At 44.7% G+C, this 17,880-nt stretch overlaps 1 protein-coding gene across 1 annotated transcript; it reads left to right on the top strand.

Moving 5' to 3' along the window:
- The first annotated feature begins 7,785 nt into the window (after nt 1-7,785).
- nudt3b (nudix (nucleoside diphosphate linked moiety X)-type motif 3b) lies at nt 7,786-17,458 on the top strand. Its single transcript, XM_056273414.1, has 5 exons — nt 7,786-8,044; nt 9,541-9,651; nt 12,711-12,755; nt 12,963-13,047; nt 13,391-17,458. The coding sequence occupies exons 1-5, from the start codon at nt 7,946-7,948 to the stop codon at nt 13,585-13,587; spliced, it is 537 nt and encodes a 178-aa protein (XP_056129389.1). The 5' UTR covers nt 7,786-7,945; the 3' UTR covers nt 13,588-17,458.
- The last annotated feature ends 422 nt before the right edge of the window (nt 17,459-17,880 follow it).

The following is a 17,880-nucleotide window of genomic DNA, read 5'->3' as shown; positions in this document are numbered from 1 at the left end:
GAAGGAACGGAGAAGACCGTAGGTTCACACTTTAGCCGTGTAGGCAACTTTCTTTAATCCACGGTAAATCAGAGAGACAACCAAACCACAGCTCGACTGAGACGAGGTGGCAAGAATAACCAGAAAACTGGCTGGACAACCATAACTTAACCCTGCGTTAACCTGCCAGGGCAACCATGACTTAACCCTTAGTTCCTGGGTTGAATTCTGTCCCCAATACGTGTCCACCACATGAGCCCCCCCAGAATTCGCCCTAGTAATCGAAGTCAGGCAGGCGCGGGTGGACGACAGGCCGTCCGCGGCGGCTCCGGATAACAGGGGCCGGAGTGTCTGTGGGAGGCATTGACGCGGGCCTGTGGAGGTCGGCCTGAGGAGCAGAAGAGGCAGCTCGGGCCTCCACGGGGGGAGGAGGCGGAGCCGGGGGACGACCGCGACGAGGAGGTTGGGCTAACTCCAACGGCTGCGTCAAGTCCAGGTGTGCGGGTTTAACTCGGTCCACTGAAACATGCTCGGCCGTGCCCCCAAAATCCACCACCAGGTGCTTAGTTCCCCGTTCCAGGACGCGGAAGGGGCCGTCATAAGGGGGTTGCAGAGGGGGGCGGTGTGCGTCGTGACGGATGAACACGTAGTCCGCTGACTGCAGACCTGGGGGCACCTGGGACACCGGAGCGCCGTGTTGGGCGGTAGGGACGGGTGTGAAAGCTCTGACCCCGTCCAGCAAGGAGGCTCGTTGGTCCACAGCTGACCAGGGACGCGTTGCATTGGGCATGAAATCGCCTGGGACTCGCAGCGGCGTGCCGTACACCAGCTCCGCAGAGGAGGCTTGTAGGTCTTCCTTCGGGGCGGTCCGCAGGCCCAGCATGACCCATGGGAGCTTGTCGACCCAGTTGCAGTCCTTGAGAGTAGCCCGAAGCGCAGCCTTCATGGACCGGTGGAAGCGCTCACATAGGCCGTTCGCCTGAGGGTGGTAGGCGGTAGTGCGATGAAGCTTGACGCCCAGAGCCTCACCCACAGCATTCCATAGCTCTGAGGTAAACTGTGGCCCGCGGTCAGATGAAAGGTCGGAAGGCGTACCGAAACGTGAGACCCACGACCCAATAAAAGCCCGGGCCACATCAGCAGACGTCGTGGATGCCAGGGGAACAGCTTCAGGCCAGCGCGTAGTCCTGTCCACCACAGTGAAGAGGTAGGTGAACCCATGGGAGGGGGGTAGGGGACCAACCAGGTCGACGTGGACATGGTCAAATCGTCTCTCCGGCACTGCGAAGCGTTCCAGGGGCACCTTAATGTGGCGGTGTATCTTAGCCCGCTGACAGGCAACACACGAGTCGGCCCACGCTTTCACGTCTCTCTTAAGTCCCTCCCACACAAACTTAGCAGAGGTCAGGCGCACGGATGGCTTACCGCCTGGATGAGAGAGGCCGTGCACAGCTTCAAATACGGGGCGTCTCCAGCTGTGCGGCACGATGGGCCTGGGCTGTCCTGTGGAGACGTCACACAGGAGGGTTACACCTGTGTCGCTGAAAGGAACGTCCTGCAGGCGGAGCCCCGTGTCGGAGGCCCGGAGACGGAGGATGCTCGGGTCCGTGGCCTGGTCAGCAGCCATCTGTGCATAGTCAAGGCCTAGGTGGACCGCTCCAATCACTGCCCTAGAGAGGCAGTCAGCTACCTGGTTAGACTTACCAGCGACGTGCTGGATGTCGGTAGTGAATTCCGAAATGTAGGAGAGTTGTCGCTGCTGGCGAGCGGACCATGGCTCGGCCATCTTGGACATGGCAAACGTGAGGGGCTTGTGGTCCACGTACGCAGTAAACTCGCGGCCCTCTAGCAGGAAACGGAAATGCCGGACGGCGAGCCAGAGACCGAGGAGTTCCCTGTCAAAAGTACTATACTTGCGCTCTCGGGGTGTAAGCTGGCGACTGAAAAAGGCCAAAGGCTGCCAAGCCCCCCCCACCCACTGTTCGTGAACCGCACCAACAGCATAGTCCGATGCATCCGTGGTTATGGAAATAGGCCCTGTAGGTGAAGGATGCGCTAGCAGGGTAGCCTGGGAGAGCGCAGCTTTAGTCTCGGTGAACGCACGGTCCCGCTCTGCTGTCCAGTCGACCTCCTGGTTGGGGGACATGCCTTTCAGCGCCTCGTACAGTGGCCGGATGATAAAGGCGGCTCGGGGAATGAAGCGGTGGTAGAATGTCACCATCCCGATGAACTCCCTGAGCGCACGAGCTGTTTGGGGGCGCGGAAAGGCCGCCACCGCTTCCACCTTTGAGGGCAGGGGGACTGCCCCGTCCCCAGTGATGCGGTGCCCGAGGAAATCAATGGCTGTCAGCACGAACCGGCACTTCGCCGGGTTGACGATCAGCCCATGCTGGCTGAGGCGTGTGAAGAGGGCATGAAGATGGGACAGGTGTTCTTCCTCGGAGGCGCTGGCGATGAGTATGTCGTCCAAATAGACGAAGATGAAAGGAAGGCCACGGAGCACTGAATCCATCAGCCGCTGAAAGGACTGGGCCGCGTTTTTGAGTCCAAATGGCATTCGTAGGAATTCAAATAGGCCGAATGGGGTAGTCACCGCTGTCTTGGGGATGTCTGAGGGGTGCACGGGAACTTGATGATAACCACGGACCAGGTCGACTTTTGAGAAGACGCATTTGCCAGACAGGTTTGCAGAAAAGTCCTGGATATGCGGGACAGGATAGCGGTCGGGCGTGGTGGCGTCATTTAGTCGGCGGTAGTCCCCGCATGGGCGCCAACCTCCATCAGGCTTAGCGACGATGTGGAGTGGGGACGCCCACGGGCTGTCAGAGCGGCGGATGATCCCCATGCGTTCCAGGTGCTCGAACTCAGACTTGGCAATGGCGAGTTTGGCGGGGTCGAGACGCCTGGCTCTGGCGTAGACCGGGGGCCCCTTCGTAGCAATGTGATGCTCCACCCCATGCTTAGCGGTGGGTGCAGAGAAGGTAGGCTGGGTGAGGTCAGGGAACTCAGCGAGGAGGCGGTTGAACTTGTCTGCCTCTGAGAGAGAGTTGGCTAGACCTGCATAGGCCGCTTCCCTCCGCGTACATGCGAAGGAGGAGAAGGTTAAGGCATCGACCAGACGGCTGTTCTGAATGTCCACTAGCAAACCGTAAGCGCACAAAAAATCAGCTCCGAGGAGGGGAAGCGTTACATTGGCCATGACGAACTCCCACGTGAAACGTTGTCCACCAAAACACAGTTCTACAGACCGCACGCCGTAGGTGTGGATAGGGCTGCCGTCAGCCGTCGCCAACTGGGGGCCCCGCTCCCCGCCCATGATGTCGACGTCAGTAGCAGGGAGCACGCTTCTCTGTGCGCCCGTGTCACAAAGAAATCGCCGACCGGAGATGGTGTCGAGGATGAAGAGTAGCCTGCTCGTATCGCCAACACTCATGGCCACTACTGAGTGTTGGCCCTCTCGTTTCCCGTCGGCCTGTAGTTGCAGGGGGAACGGCACCGTTTAGCTTTCGCACCAAATCGAGCGTGGTACATACAGAGTCCAGAGGGCTTGTAGCGGTCTGATGCTGTGGCGCCACCGTCGGGCCACGCCCGCGATGTCGGCGGGGGGCCAGTGAAGGTAGGAGCCAGCACCCCGGCATGGGAGGAACGTTGTGTAGCGACGAAGAATCGGTCAGCCTCCTTTGCCAGCTCACGGGGATCAGTGATGGTGGAGTTAGCGAGCGCAGTCTGGACGTGGGGCGGCATGTTGCGCAGAAACAGCTCCATAAACAGGAAACATGGCTTTTCTTGACCCAGTAGGTTTAACATCCTGCTCATTAGCTCCGATGGTTTGCCATCTCCCAAGCCCTGAATTGCGAAGAGGCGACGTGCTCTCTCCGTTGTTGACAGTTAAAAAGTTTCAAGGAGGAGATGTTTAAGTGCGGCGTATTTACCATCGGCCGGTGGGTTGGTTATGAAACCGCTTATCCTGGAAGCAGTAGCGCCCCCCAGCGCTGCCACTACGTAGTAGTACCTGGTCTCGTCTGCTGTTATGTCTCTGAGCGCGAACTGTGCCTCAGCCTGCGCGAACCATGTAGCCGCGGAAGACTCCCAAAACTCCGGCAGTTTAATTGCAACGGCGTTCGTAGCCATAATGTGTGTGGTTTCAGAAAACTTATCCGAAAACCGACGTCGGGGTCACCAGTGTAGAGCCGAAGGAACGGAGAAGACCGTAGGTTCACACTTTAGCCGTGTAGGCAACTTTCTTTAATCCACGGTAAATCAGAGAGACAACCAAACCACAGCTCGACTGAGACGAGGTGGCAAGAATAACCAGAAAACTGGCTGGACAACCATAACTTAACCCTGCGTTAACCTGCCAGGGCAACCATGACTTAACCCTTAGTTCCTGGGTTGAATTCTGTCCCCAATACGTGTCCACCACAGTCCTTTTTATAAAGCAACCAGCGTGGGTCTAGTTCAGGGGTGTCAAACTCATTTTAGCTCAGGGGCCAAATGGAGGAAAATCTATTCCCAAGTGGGCCGGACCGGTAAAATCATGGCATAATAACTTAAAAATAACGACAACTTCAGATTGTTTTCTTTCTTTTAGTTTGGTCCAAAATAGTACAAGCACATTCTGAAAATGTACACATCACGAATAATTCTCTCTTGACAAAACACTTCAAATTAGTTGAAAAGTCTGAGGAAAAAATGGTGCAATTTCAAGAACACAATGGCTCAGTGATTGGAACTTAGACTTCGTCTCAGTGTATCTACAAAGCCATACAACTTTAAGTCACATCTGGGATTGAACAAAATACAAACAACTCTTCTAGGTATCAAATACTTCATTTGTCATTTCCACATATTAATCCTGTGCTAACTCACCCAACCATACAAACTGAGGTAGAAACTATTCAAGAGGGTTGAGTTACTCCCTACCTTGTAGGCTACACTATTTATTGATAAAAAATAAAAATAAAAAAGTTGTGCAATGCATGAACAATTTCAACAAACCATACTTATTAACTGAAGTGACTGACATTATTACAGTAAATCACACACTGTTCACTTTCTTTAAATCTCCACAGAAGACAACCATTTTCACAAAACTATATCAGGGTGCAGTGTCTCATGCATCATTTTAAGTGGGGTTACCCACTGTTTATTTTACTCCTGAAACCTGGCATCGTTTTGCTTTCACAAGTGTATCAATATCAGGCGTCACATCCTGAGTGGCAGCCAATTTCAAGGTGTTATTCAAGTGCTTGTGCGTGAGCCTTGAGCGCAGCATTGTTTTATTGATGCTCATTACAGAGAAAACTTGCTCGCAAAGATATGTGGTTCCACACATGCACAACACTTTTGCAGCAAGGGCTGTCAAGTTGGGGTAACCTGGCAAGAGATACTGATAAAATGTGTCCAAGCCAGCTGTGGCAAATTTGCCCTTCAAGTCTGAGTCACACTGCAAATCTATGGTAGCGAATTCGGGAGACAATGCAACCACAGGAACTGCCGCGGCCGGAAAGCGAACCCGTATCGCCCGCACCGCAGGAGACATCGCTAACCGCTCGACTAAAGGGTCAGACCCGCGAGCCAGCGGCCAGCGTGTCTTCTTATCCATGCACGTTACACTATTATTTCAGGTTGGATGTTGACGGGCAGATCAGAGGCATTCATGGTGAATGGCGAGCAAAAAACTTCACTTCCGTGAATAAATAGGAGGATGACCATTTTTCATGGAAAACTCTGCACTCTGTCTACTTTTCTCTTTTTTGACAAAGACATTTTGGGGCAATGAAGGTGCCAAAGCACGTAATGTTCAAAGTAGAAGACGTAATAGTGCAGGCAGAACGACAAGGTAGCTCCGGGCTAGCTGTACTTACTTGCTCAGCCCCGGTATAAACAGTTTGCTTGCTTAACGGAATTGCTATTGCGACGTCCAGTGGGCACATTTGGAACAGCAGTTTCATTGAAAAATTGTAGCTCATTTTTATACTTTGCAAAATCATCTCGCGGGCCTGATCCGGCCCGCGGGCCGTACGTTTGACCGCCCTGGGACTCTAGTTACTACCTTGTCTGATAGATTACACAGCCTTCGCTTGTAGCCTGGTGAGAGGTTTGTTCCAGGGGCCAATATGTGCATTGGAAAGGCATTCCTTGTATTAATCTGTACAAAACATGTGGTGCTTAAAGTGCTGAAACGATTAGTCAATTAATAGATTAGTTGACTTACAGAAAATTAATCTATTACGATTTTGGTAGTCGTTTACGTCGTTCATAAATTAAATATACCAAAAATTTGGTGGTTGCAGTTTCATAAACGCAAAGATCTGCTTGCCTTTCTCTGATCAATGTCAAATTAATACTCGTGGGGTTTTTGGGGGGGGGCTGTTGGTCAGGTCAACAGTTTAAAAACATCACGTTGGACCTTGGAAACTTAATAAAGGCATGCATCAGTATCTTTTACTTTTAACAGTCGATCAGTCGTAAAAATAATTGATAGATTAATCTATTATGAAAATAATCATTAGTTGCAGCCCTCGGTGTTGGACTTTTTTTTTCCAAAGTCAGTTACAAAGCTGACTGTCTGATAGAATTTGCCCAGTTGGGTAAATGGTTGACTAGAGTGTCCATTGCTTGTATCATATATCCTAAACCCACAATCAAAAACGTGTCAGAATATGTCTAATTGGGTAAATGGTTAACTAAGGGTGCCCATAGATGGTGTCTGTTACAACCCTCGGTCTGGAGAGGGTGCAACAATATTGTACTGGGTAACAGTGAGGTGAGCATGCAACACAGTGAGACATAAACGTTTAAATATATTTATTGACACCATGACAGGACAAGGGAACCGAACGGTTGCCAAAACAAACTACTAACAACAGTAACCCACCTTTGACAGTGCTGAAAAGCACCCAACCTAAAGACAGAAGGTGGCAACCGCTCCTAACCTAGTGTGTCTAACAGAGGTAAGCTACGTGATGGGGTGTTTGCACATGGGCATTTTACCTTGATCCCCCTCCCCAAAAGAACTAAACAAATTAAAGGCTAAACATAACTCAAAATACTCAGGATTTAAACAATGCCAAACTTAACAAAAAACGAGCCAGACATTACAAACACCAAATAGCTACAGAGACAACGATACGAAGTAGCTACGTCACACAAACCAAAATCACATAAACTAAACTAGCTGGCCAGTGAACTGAACACATGTTGGGATTTAAATGGGAGACTGCTCAGCTGATGGAAATTGGACGATTTGTTGACCGGTTGATTAGGTGATGAGGAGCACCTGGTGGATACCTGAATGTAGAGAGCGTTAAATACAAAAAGGCAACACAAAACTATACGGACACGGACAGACGCGTGGCCGTAACAGTGTCTTAAACCCACGATCAAATATGGCTGCCTAAAACCGATTTTCATCGCAGAATAAATGTTGCGAGGGACCGCGCTGGCGCTGTCCATTACCTGGGGTGCTGAAACTGAGCTCAATTAAATGGGAGATGAAACAAAACTGTACCCCATTTTGAGACTTTGGGGGCTTGGCGAAAAGTAAAACGTAAAATACCAGCGGTGTCCAATTAGATACTAAGATGTAACAACATCTGATCGGCGTGGCTACATCCAGAGAGTTTGAGCTAAAAGTACCACTTTCCACGCCGGCCCGTAGCAGTCAGAGCGTGGCATTGAAATTTTTTTTTTTCGCCGTTTGATGCCTCAATTCTTCAAAACGTTGTCCGTGGATTTCTTACGCTGTCTGTGCCATCGGGGTTACATTACGTCGTGTGCGTAGCGGCTTCTTGTAATGGCGACCGTGCCTTAGCTGTGCCTGGGTTTGTGAAAATGAAGCGAAGAAGAAGTTATTTCTTTTAAGGAAAAACGCCGTGCTCCCAAAAGGAGGACTTTGCGTCTATAACCAACAGCTTTCTTAGGGGTTTAACTGAACCACGCTTTTGAACTTCCGAACCCCGAAATGATGAAGCTCAAGTCAAACCAAACCCGGACATACGATGGGGATGGCTACAAGAAACGCGCCGCCTGTCTGTGTTTCAGGAGTGAGACTGAGGAGGAGGTAAATCCGAGGACGACACGGTGGATCCTGGCGGGCCTGACTAGCTCGTCTCTCTTTCATGAAATTTAACATAATGAGCACCGCTGGTGTTTGATGTCAATCATTAGCGATAGTTTGCTCAATGCAATCCTCTTGTCGCATTTTGATAATTGCGATTTGTATGTTTGGCGAACAGTTATTTGAATTTATTTAGCAGGTTTGATATTTAAGCTAGCTAGCTAACTTGTCAGCTATCATACAAAACGGGACATCGACTCAACGCATTAGCTAACGCTAATTGCACGCTAACTTTAGCTTTCTGTAGTTACCAGCTGGGGCGATTCCGCCACTGAAGCTAGTCGGCTTTAGGCCAACGACTGTTGCCCACTGTGTCGGCAGCAATGTAACTTTATTATTTTGAACAGTTTGTCAGGAAACTACGTTATTTGGAGACTCAAGTTATTTTTGTTTCGCAGTCAAATTGGCTTTCTAGCCAATTGTCAGTGCAACTTTAATTGTTAAAACATTGGCCTGGTAACTAGCTAACGGCTACCTAGCATTAGCCGCCAGTAACCGAGAAGGCGTAGGTAGGATACACAACTTACAACTCTAATAATTATCAGTAATTCGAAATAAAGTATCATTTCTTCTATCGAATTCTATGCTGAGGTCCAAAGACTAAACGTATTGATTAATTATGTATTAAATTTGCTATATATATTTTACCATATCTACATCATATCTGTCTTTGCTCATTACGACTCAAAAGAAATCCGTGGTAGTTATATAATTGAATAAGATCATTAGAGATGGGAAGTCGTCTTCCAGTCAGCAACGCTCACAAAGATGTCTTTGTACTTGGGAAAGGTTGAAAAAAGGAGAAGAGTCGAAACATATCAGCTGCGGTTTCTGGTTAAGGAAGAGGCAAAATGATGGACAACTGATTTCAGCGGATGCAATAATATGGCCAATACAGTGGGACTTTTTTTACATTAAATTAAAACACTTGACATGTATCTTTTATTTATATTTAGAGAGATGATGCTTAATTTTTGACTCATATGCTAAAGGAGTAAAGCCCTGAGTTTTAATATACCACTGGACAAATCATCTGCCAACAGTACTTGAATTTAATACAATACACAGAAGCTTACCAGGTTATAGTTATCATACAGTATTTCTCCAAGTGCACTTAAAGCTACCAAGTTAGATGTTGGCAGTTTTTGTTTTGTTTTTTTCCAATCAGAGTTGGCAACATTCTTGACAAGTTTCACCTTGGCTGGCATTTACAGCCCAATACTGGGTTTTTGCTGTACAGAATTTAATTGTGTGTGTGGGGGGGGGGGGGGGGTGAAAGGAAGATCTCATCAAAGTAAAATATATGACCACTGTTCTATCCTATTTTAGCCTCAACCATCAAACACTTGTGAAATACAAACACTCAAATCACCAACTTCGTTAACAGTAGGTTCAGTCGGAGTGTTCTGCTTAACTTTTTTTTTTTTACCACCCTTTAGGTGCTGTTGGTGAGCAGTAGTCGACATCCTGACAAGTGGATTGTTCCTGGTGGTGGAATGGAGCCAGAAGAGGAACCCAATGTTGCTGCTGCCCGAGAAGTGTGTGAAGAGGTTGGTTCAGTTCTGTTATTGAACTTGGGCATAAGAGTATAGGCTTATTAGAATTGTATTTTGTTTTGATTAAATCATGTCTGTATTTAATACTTGGTCTAATGCCTAACTGCTCTCAACCCATTTTGTCAGTGTAGTCATCCTGTTTGCATGGATAGAGAGAGCCTAGCAACATCTAAACTGTATCACAGTGTCATGTTACAAAGCAGTGTTAAAGTGCCAAAGGGGGTCACACTGTGATTGCTCAGTCACTGCAGTGTTATAATTTATATCAATGGCTCAGTCGGAGTCTTACATTTTTCTGTGAATGATCCCATTCATGAAACACGGGAAGATTCTCTAAGAACAAGGCTCGGCTCATTTTGTATTTTTTTTGTTTGTTTTGTTTGTTTTTATTTGACACATTTTGTCAGTAACTAATTCTAAACATGATTTAAAATCAACATCCTACTTTCACAGTGTATGTTCATCCGTAAACCAACCATCCCAACAGCATGCCACAAAATCACATGCCAAATCAGTAGCTTTGGATTTGGGATGCATCAGTTGTGCATTTTTAACAGATGGATCACAGGGCAACAGCACTAAATCTCATCTGCCTGTCAGTCTTTGGTGGATCGCTGACCATATAAAGCCTATTCTTTATGATATGTCTAACTAAGCGATGCTTTTTTTTCCTCCCCTGTCCTGGCTGCTACTCAGTAGGGTTGGCAGTTGCTTGGGTCCATTGGCTTGGCAACACATTTTTAAATGACACAAAGTCTATAGAGGTGTCCCATCACTCTTGAAGATTGTTTAAAGGGGTAAAAGGCAGTGCGTTGCCATTCAGAAACTTTGTGGTAACTTGTCTGAGTAGTATCCAATGCCTCACCAGCAGCACTTGCTCCTAAGCCTCTTATTAGATGGTGGTGCAACAGAACATTGCCTAATCCTCACTTAGCTTATTCTGATGACAATATGAGAGGTGATTGACTGCTTATGCTTATTGGTTTGGAGTCTTGCCAGGGATGACGGAGCAGGCTAAAGGTCACCAAGGTTTGCGTATCTGACTGCTGAGAACGTGAACAGTTGTACATCCTTGTTCATGATGAGGACATGGGTTAGTACTGCATAGTTTGTACTACAAACTCATTATTAGACTTATTATTTCAAGATGATGCTTACTAGCATAGTAGCCTTAGGTCAAGTCATATGCTTGGAAAGCACTGTCATTTCCTGAAAAACGGGCTGACTTTGGGCCTATTACCTAAGCATTGGCACTTGTACTTCTCAAGGGCTTCAAGGGGTGGGCCTCTTCTCATATGATCCAGCCAAAGAGTGTAAGATTGAGACTAGGGTACAGTGCTTCGAGTGAACATTTATTTATAGACTGAAACTTGAAGCTGAAGAAGACGCTGTGAAGATGTCAGCTGTGGCTTGGCTCTTTGTCTAAAAAAACCAACCTTGCCCACTGCCCACTTCTTTGACAGATTAGGACTACATCCTAATCTATATAAATCCCAGAGAACATCTTGTTGATTGAAACACTTAGTTTTGAACAAAACAAAATGGTAGTTGACATTTTCAGGGTGTATGTTCAGCAGCTATGATGGGTGCGGCGAGAGTAATCGAGGGTATAGAGAGACGCTAGGCTAATTGTTTTATGGTACCTGCTGTTACAATACTGTTATCACTTTATTTTATTCAATGTAGTGATTTATTGGCTTGAAGATGTATTACCCCTAATTTTGGTGACCTTTCTCACAACAAGAAACTGTATATAACAGCTTAATCAAAGACACGTGAGTTATTTAAGGTCTAAAACGTGTTTATGTGCACTGCTTGTAAACACTGGGTTTAAAGGGCGACACCAGCTGCGTTCTTTTCCGGGTTGTTCAAATGGAAATGCCCACTCCTCCGTTTGCAAAAAGCAGTGACGCGGGTTAGCGCTGATGCCCGACACCCCCCTCCCACACACACACACACACACACACATGCAGTTCACTGACAGTGTAAGCATGAAAAGTGACAAAAGTGTTTAAAGAAAGAACGGAAACCTATGTCAGGTCACATGGGAAAAAGTTTTTAGAAGGGCTTGAGAAAATTGCATTTTGATGCTAAAACATACGTACTTCAACCAAAATTTAATTTTCGGATTTGATTACATAGGGAACACTACCGGGAAGCCACAGAATGATATAAAAACCTCAAAAACACAAAAAAAAAAAATGTGTCCCCGTGTTACCTCCGGCTTGGTCGAGCATCCCTAGACACAATTGGCCGTGTCTGCGGGTGGGAAGCCAGATGTGGATATGTGTCATGGTCGCTGTACTAGCTCCTCCTCTGGTCGGTCAGGGCACCTGTTTGGGGTGGGAGGGGGAACTGGGGGGGATTAGTGTGATCCTCCCACGCGCTACATCCACCTGGCGAAACTCCTCACTGTCAGGTGAAAACAAGCGGCTGGCCACATATATCTAAGGAAGCATGTGGTAGTCTGCAGCCCTCCTCGGATCGGCAGAGGGGGTGGAGTAGCGACCGAGATGGCTCGGAAGAGGAGTAATTGGCCAAGTACAATTGGGGAGAAAAAGGGGCAAAAAAAAAAATGTTTGACACCCCTGAAGTGTCCTGTTTTTTAGGTATAATTTGGTAAAGAAAGTTCCTGAGCAGAATCTATTTTGTAATTCTAAATTTTCATAAATATAAATGACCACATCTTGCCTTTAAATTGGTCAAATAAACTATGTGCCCAACTATTGGCCTTTTCCCAGCAAAGAGGCCTATATTATCTTGGATCTCATTCTTAAATGACTAGTTTGATCATGCACAGTATACAGCACAGCAATTCCTCTGTTTTTAATTACTGTCTAGCACACTAAATGTGCTCATTGGGAGTATTTTTCCTTTTATTCTGGATTTTTTTTTTTTTAATTGGTGCATTCCACATTATTTTGATGTTTCAATACACAGGTGGAAATTGAGATCATATTTATTTATGTTTGGAAAATAAAACGTTTTTGCTAAGTGTTTCATAATGCGGTCACTCGCTATTTTAATTATGTTATGTTTTTCTGCTTATTCAGGCTGGTGTGAAGGGGACTTTAGGTCGCTTGGTTGGAGTGTTTGAGGTGAGCTGCTCCCTATTGCATTGGTGTCCTTTTTTTAAATTTCATGTACTCTGCAATAAGTTGAATAAGTCAAACTCCTCAGCACATTTTTTATATCAAAATGCAAAGCACTATACATGAGAACAGATTTAAGAAAAAAAAAGAATAAGAAATATGCATAGAGTGTTAATATGGACGTTATTTAAATGACAAATCTTGCACCAACAGAACCGAGAGCGGAAACACAGAACTTACGTCTACGTCCTCATCGTAACAGAAGTCCTGGAGGACTGGGAGGATTCTGTCAACATTGGTATTGTACACCATTTGTTTCTTTATCAAAACTTGGGATTGTATGGACAAAGTTCTCAATCAGTTAGTTGCATGTTGTTTGAGGCCTAAAAAATCTGAGGCTTTCTCCAGGCCCATTTTGAATTGCAGTCTGGGGATTTTATCATATATGCTGTTGACGGCAGTGTAACAACGGCTCTGTTTTTCCCTTTTGTTTTTTTACGTAATGGTGGGTGTAAAGCTGATAATTGGGCAAGACTGTTAATTCCAATTTTGTTCTTCTTGGTTGGGGTGATGCGGGTTGTTGCATAATTCACATGCCTGAACCTGTCCAACAATATGTGTTCTTGCTGTTCTGTCAACAGGGAGGAAAAGGGAATGGTTTAAAATAGATGATGCCATACAAGTGTTGCGGTGTCACAAGCCTGTACAGGCCACCTACTTCGAGGCTCTCCAAGAGAGTTGCCTGACCAGTAACGGAACGCCCTTGGTGGCCACGATAGGTGGGGATCTCTCCCCTACATACAACATCAATCAGAGCTCTGTCTCTGGTATCAGATAACTAAAACACAACACTGGCACCCCAGCTTTTGCCACCACTTGCGCTCTTACTTGTATTATAGTCTCTTCTCCTCTTCTCTTCTCCTTTTCTCAACAACATTGTTTGCCTTGCCAACTATTTTGTGCCACAAGTGTGGCACAGACTTGATGACAAGTCTTGGGTGAATATTCTGAAACACTTGGTAAATGTAAATTTAACTTTCAACACCTGTTTTTTTTTTCTTTTTACTGACAATTGCATGAAACATCCCTCACCCCCACTCTCCTCTTCATTCTCCTTCCTTATCACGCCCTTAGCGTGTTTATTGAATGCAAGAACTACTTTTTACTGTTGTAATGTTAAAGTGTATACTTAGTGCTTAAGATGAAGGCTTTTGGTGGTCTTTTTAAATGTCTTTTATTTTGCCCTTTTTTGTGGTTACTTTTCTGTGAATGAATGTGCCCATGAGTGTATTCTCTCCCCTTTCATAAAAATAGGAAATGTTCTCTGTGTCTGAATGAACAGAATTGTGGGAAGTGACTTTTGCATGAACACTGTTTTGTTTTGCCTCACTCATTGGGGTGACCTATGCTGAGTGTGATAGTCCTTAGTGGTAAGGTTCTTGGATTCTCTTGATTTTGTTCCTTATTGTGGTCATCAACATCTCAGATTAATGATTGTGATTAATCTAAAGCAGGGGTGGCTAACCATGTGCCATGGAGAGCCATGTGTATGCAGGTTTTCATTCCAGATGGACTCCACACCAGGTAATTTCACTGATTTGCAAATCTTCAACCAAAGAGGAAGAATGTATCAGAGAAATCACCTGGTGTGGAGTTGGGTTGGAATGAAAACCTGCATACACATGGCTCTCCGTGGCACATGGTTAGCCACCACTGATCTAAAGGATCAGATTAATCAGATGGATGAAGTCCCTTGATACCTTTACTTGTTTTCACGTGTCGAGTACGATCTTCCCTTATTTGGAGAGCCAGCCAATCACCACAGGTTTTCATTTTAAACAGAACATATGAATATAGACATGTAGAGAGAGAGCAAGTGAAAGGATATCCGCACACATTTTAACTAACACGAACCAGATTTGTCCTCAGTGTCTTCGCCCCCTTTTGATCCTCCTGCCCCCTTTAGCTTTTAAATTCTTGCTTGTGAATGACTGCAAAGTCTTCCTCCCAATATACTAAGAGGGTATAAGGAGCACAGGTTTCAAAACTATGGAACTGTGATTTCAAAATAGAGCGCATATCACTTAATCGAGCCCTTTTCCATAATTCTACTTCTCATTTGGTTTAATATCAATTGTTTACATTGTGTTCATTGTGTCCATAACATGGCACTAGACCGGTATTTGTAACACAACTTTTTAGAGGGCACTTTTCAGTGTGGTCCTAAGTTTTGCTTTCCTCTGTAAAAACCCTTGTTTCTTTGACATTAAATCTGCATCCTCAAAAGCACTCAAACACCCGCTTGACATTGAAAGTAAAGGAATCCAAAATGCTGTCTTTGGCAAGATGCAGAACAAACAAAGCCTTGTACAGTTTGAGACCTCGTTTTTAACATGTAAAATGCTTTTGAATACTAGGGTTTTTTTTTCCTTTTTTGTTTTGTTTTTCTCTCTCTAACGTCTGGCAAAGTCTCTTAAGCCAAGCTGCGTCACTTGCCTCGATGTGGCATGGAGCAGTTGGCCCAATACTGTGAAACTGGAGGCACTGTAGATAGCATGTAAGGCGTTTTTATTGTAAATTGTTTATTTCTGTATAGATCAAAAGGTGAGAGTATAAATGACAAACACTTCTTATACATCCTTGAGTGCTATGTGTCGTTTCCAATTGAGGCTGAAAGATCTTAGGGAGTGACATTGGCTTTAAAGTCAGTTAAGGATTTTCTCGCAAGAGATGGTGTCCAGTAAAATTGAGGCTATAGAACAAGAAATGTTTTGGACTGTGTGTTGCTGTGGGATTGAAGAGCCTATTTATAAAAACTGAATATTTTAAGAATTTTTTTCTCCCCCCTTAGACCAAAGTAAATATGAATTGAAATCCCTGGCCATATGTTGGGAGTTTTTGGGGCCTACTTCTAAAATAGACATTAAGTGCAGTCTAAAATTTCCAAAACATTAATATACCATTCATACCACTTAGTTGTAAACTGCCCCTGATTTTAGATCTTGGCAAGCTTAAATGGTGGCAGAGTAGTGGTTGTCATATAGTGGTGATTTCTTACTGCATTCTGTATAGGCCTCTTTCTTTCATTATCTGTTGGACCACCATTGCCCCACTGAATTGAGAAATACCAAATTCACCGTTGGAGCCATGTTCATTATCCTCCTGATTATCACTGAAATCGATTTACTTCCTTAAAGGCAGTTGAGACAAATGCCAGCAAATTGTATAGCTGCATATTTGAAAATTCTCTCCTATAAAGGTTTGAGACTTTGAATACGAGTTTTATTGCTGCGCACAAGAAAGGTGTGGTGGCCAAAGTCTTGATTTATAACGTTTTGGCACTAAATGATTTCAGGTTGATTAGACCTTTGAGCCTCCATTTTAAGTGTGCAGGTAGACAGTAACAGAATGACTGCTGGGTAGAATCAAATTCCTGTGATGCTAGCGGGATTCAGTTTCCTTGTGGTGGTGACGTTTTGATATGGTTGACAGGTGTTGTCAAAATGTATGTGAGGAGGATTTTCACAGCCAATGACTGAAAAATTATGACCACTTGTTATTTATCCTTTTTCCTATTTGTACTTCTCTTGTGTGTCATTGACAAGATAATGTCCTTGTATATAGCTAACATCAAGAGCCCCCACACCCCTCTATGGTTCTTTTCAGTGATGGTTAATATATTTTTTTCTTTTTGATTCCTCTTTTGAAATCCAAATTCGGCCAATTCCTCTGTATAAGGCAGAACAGGGTGACAAGAGCTGAAGTGTTAAAATAGAATGGAGTGAGGTAATGAAGTGACTGTTTCCACAAATGAAATTTCCTGTCCAGCTTGGACTGTAGCCTCACCTTTTTTTTTTGTTGATCTGACACAGAATGAGTTGATATTTGTGACATCGGTACCTCCAAACTATAAAAAATTGAGTGAGGAAAAAATAAATTTGAAATGTATTCTGTAAAGAATAGTTGGGCCTTGATATTTCCAGTAAGGGTTATCAGCCACCAAGTGAGGAGTTGGTGCCATCTAGTGGTCAAAGAACACTAGGATACATCGCTTTGAACTCATTGTTCTATTCTGCAGTTTCTTTTAGCATAGCAGGCCTGGTAGAATTTTAATTGTTACTGTCAGATCATTTTCTTGACTAATATAACGGTAATTAATTGATTTAGGAAAGAAAATAACTCCCCCTCAAAATATGTGAAATTAAATTGACTAATGGATTTAGCATGCACTTCGAGCCGTTGACCTCAGCTTTGAAGTTACATGTTATAATGGTATTCTCCAAGGTATGTCACTGGAATTTTCTTTTCCTTCTTTGTCATTTGGGACTGTGGAATAAACCAGTGTGAGAAGACTGAAGATTGTAATATAAATGTGCCAATAAATAAACACCAGTATTTCACATTCCGTCCAATGTTTTTGATGCTATATAAAATGCAACTTGATTGATTGATGCTTCCAAGTCAGTCAGCAACATATACCGCACTGCAGTACACCAAAGTCCAAGTGATGCATTAAACTTTGTCATGTCCATGACAGAATAGCTTGTATTATTAAATCAACTTTTTGTTTTTGTGTACTACTTATCCCTTGAGTAGCACCACTTTGAGACCAGTTTCACAATAAACGTATTTGTACTTTTTTTTTTTTTTTAAATCATTGCAAGTCCATCTCTGCTACATTGTGCAACAGCAAATTCAGTCCCCTAAAATAAAACCTGTTCCGTTATTTTTCCATCATTTTGATTAATACTAGCGTTGTGTTCACATCAAGCTCAAAGGTATTGATCAAATAGGGCCTTTTGAAAAACGCTGCCAAAATAACATTTCCTTAACTTGAAATCCCCAAAATGCAGTGATTGTGCTTAACACTTAAACTTAAGCCATAAAGTCTATTATATACTGAATTATTTTGTACCCTTGACATTTAAGCCTTACTCATCCAGATGTTTCAATTCACCACTGGCCCCATTTCAGTCCCTGCTTCCTCACTCTAGTAACATCAAACCCAATTACAGATCACTAGTCACCTCCATCCAAATCCCCATTACGTTTCAGTAAAACTTCACACTGGATTGGATACTCTAGTAGCTCAGCTGGTAGAATGCATACTGCATTGGCTCAGGTCAAGTCT

Source organism: Lampris incognitus, chromosome 2 (genome assembly GCF_029633865.1).
Source record: "Lampris incognitus isolate fLamInc1 chromosome 2, fLamInc1.hap2, whole genome shotgun sequence".
Taxonomy (NCBI): Eukaryota; Metazoa; Chordata; class Actinopteri; order Lampriformes; family Lampridae; genus Lampris; species Lampris incognitus.
This window is presented reverse-complemented; position numbering and strand designations above follow the sequence as displayed.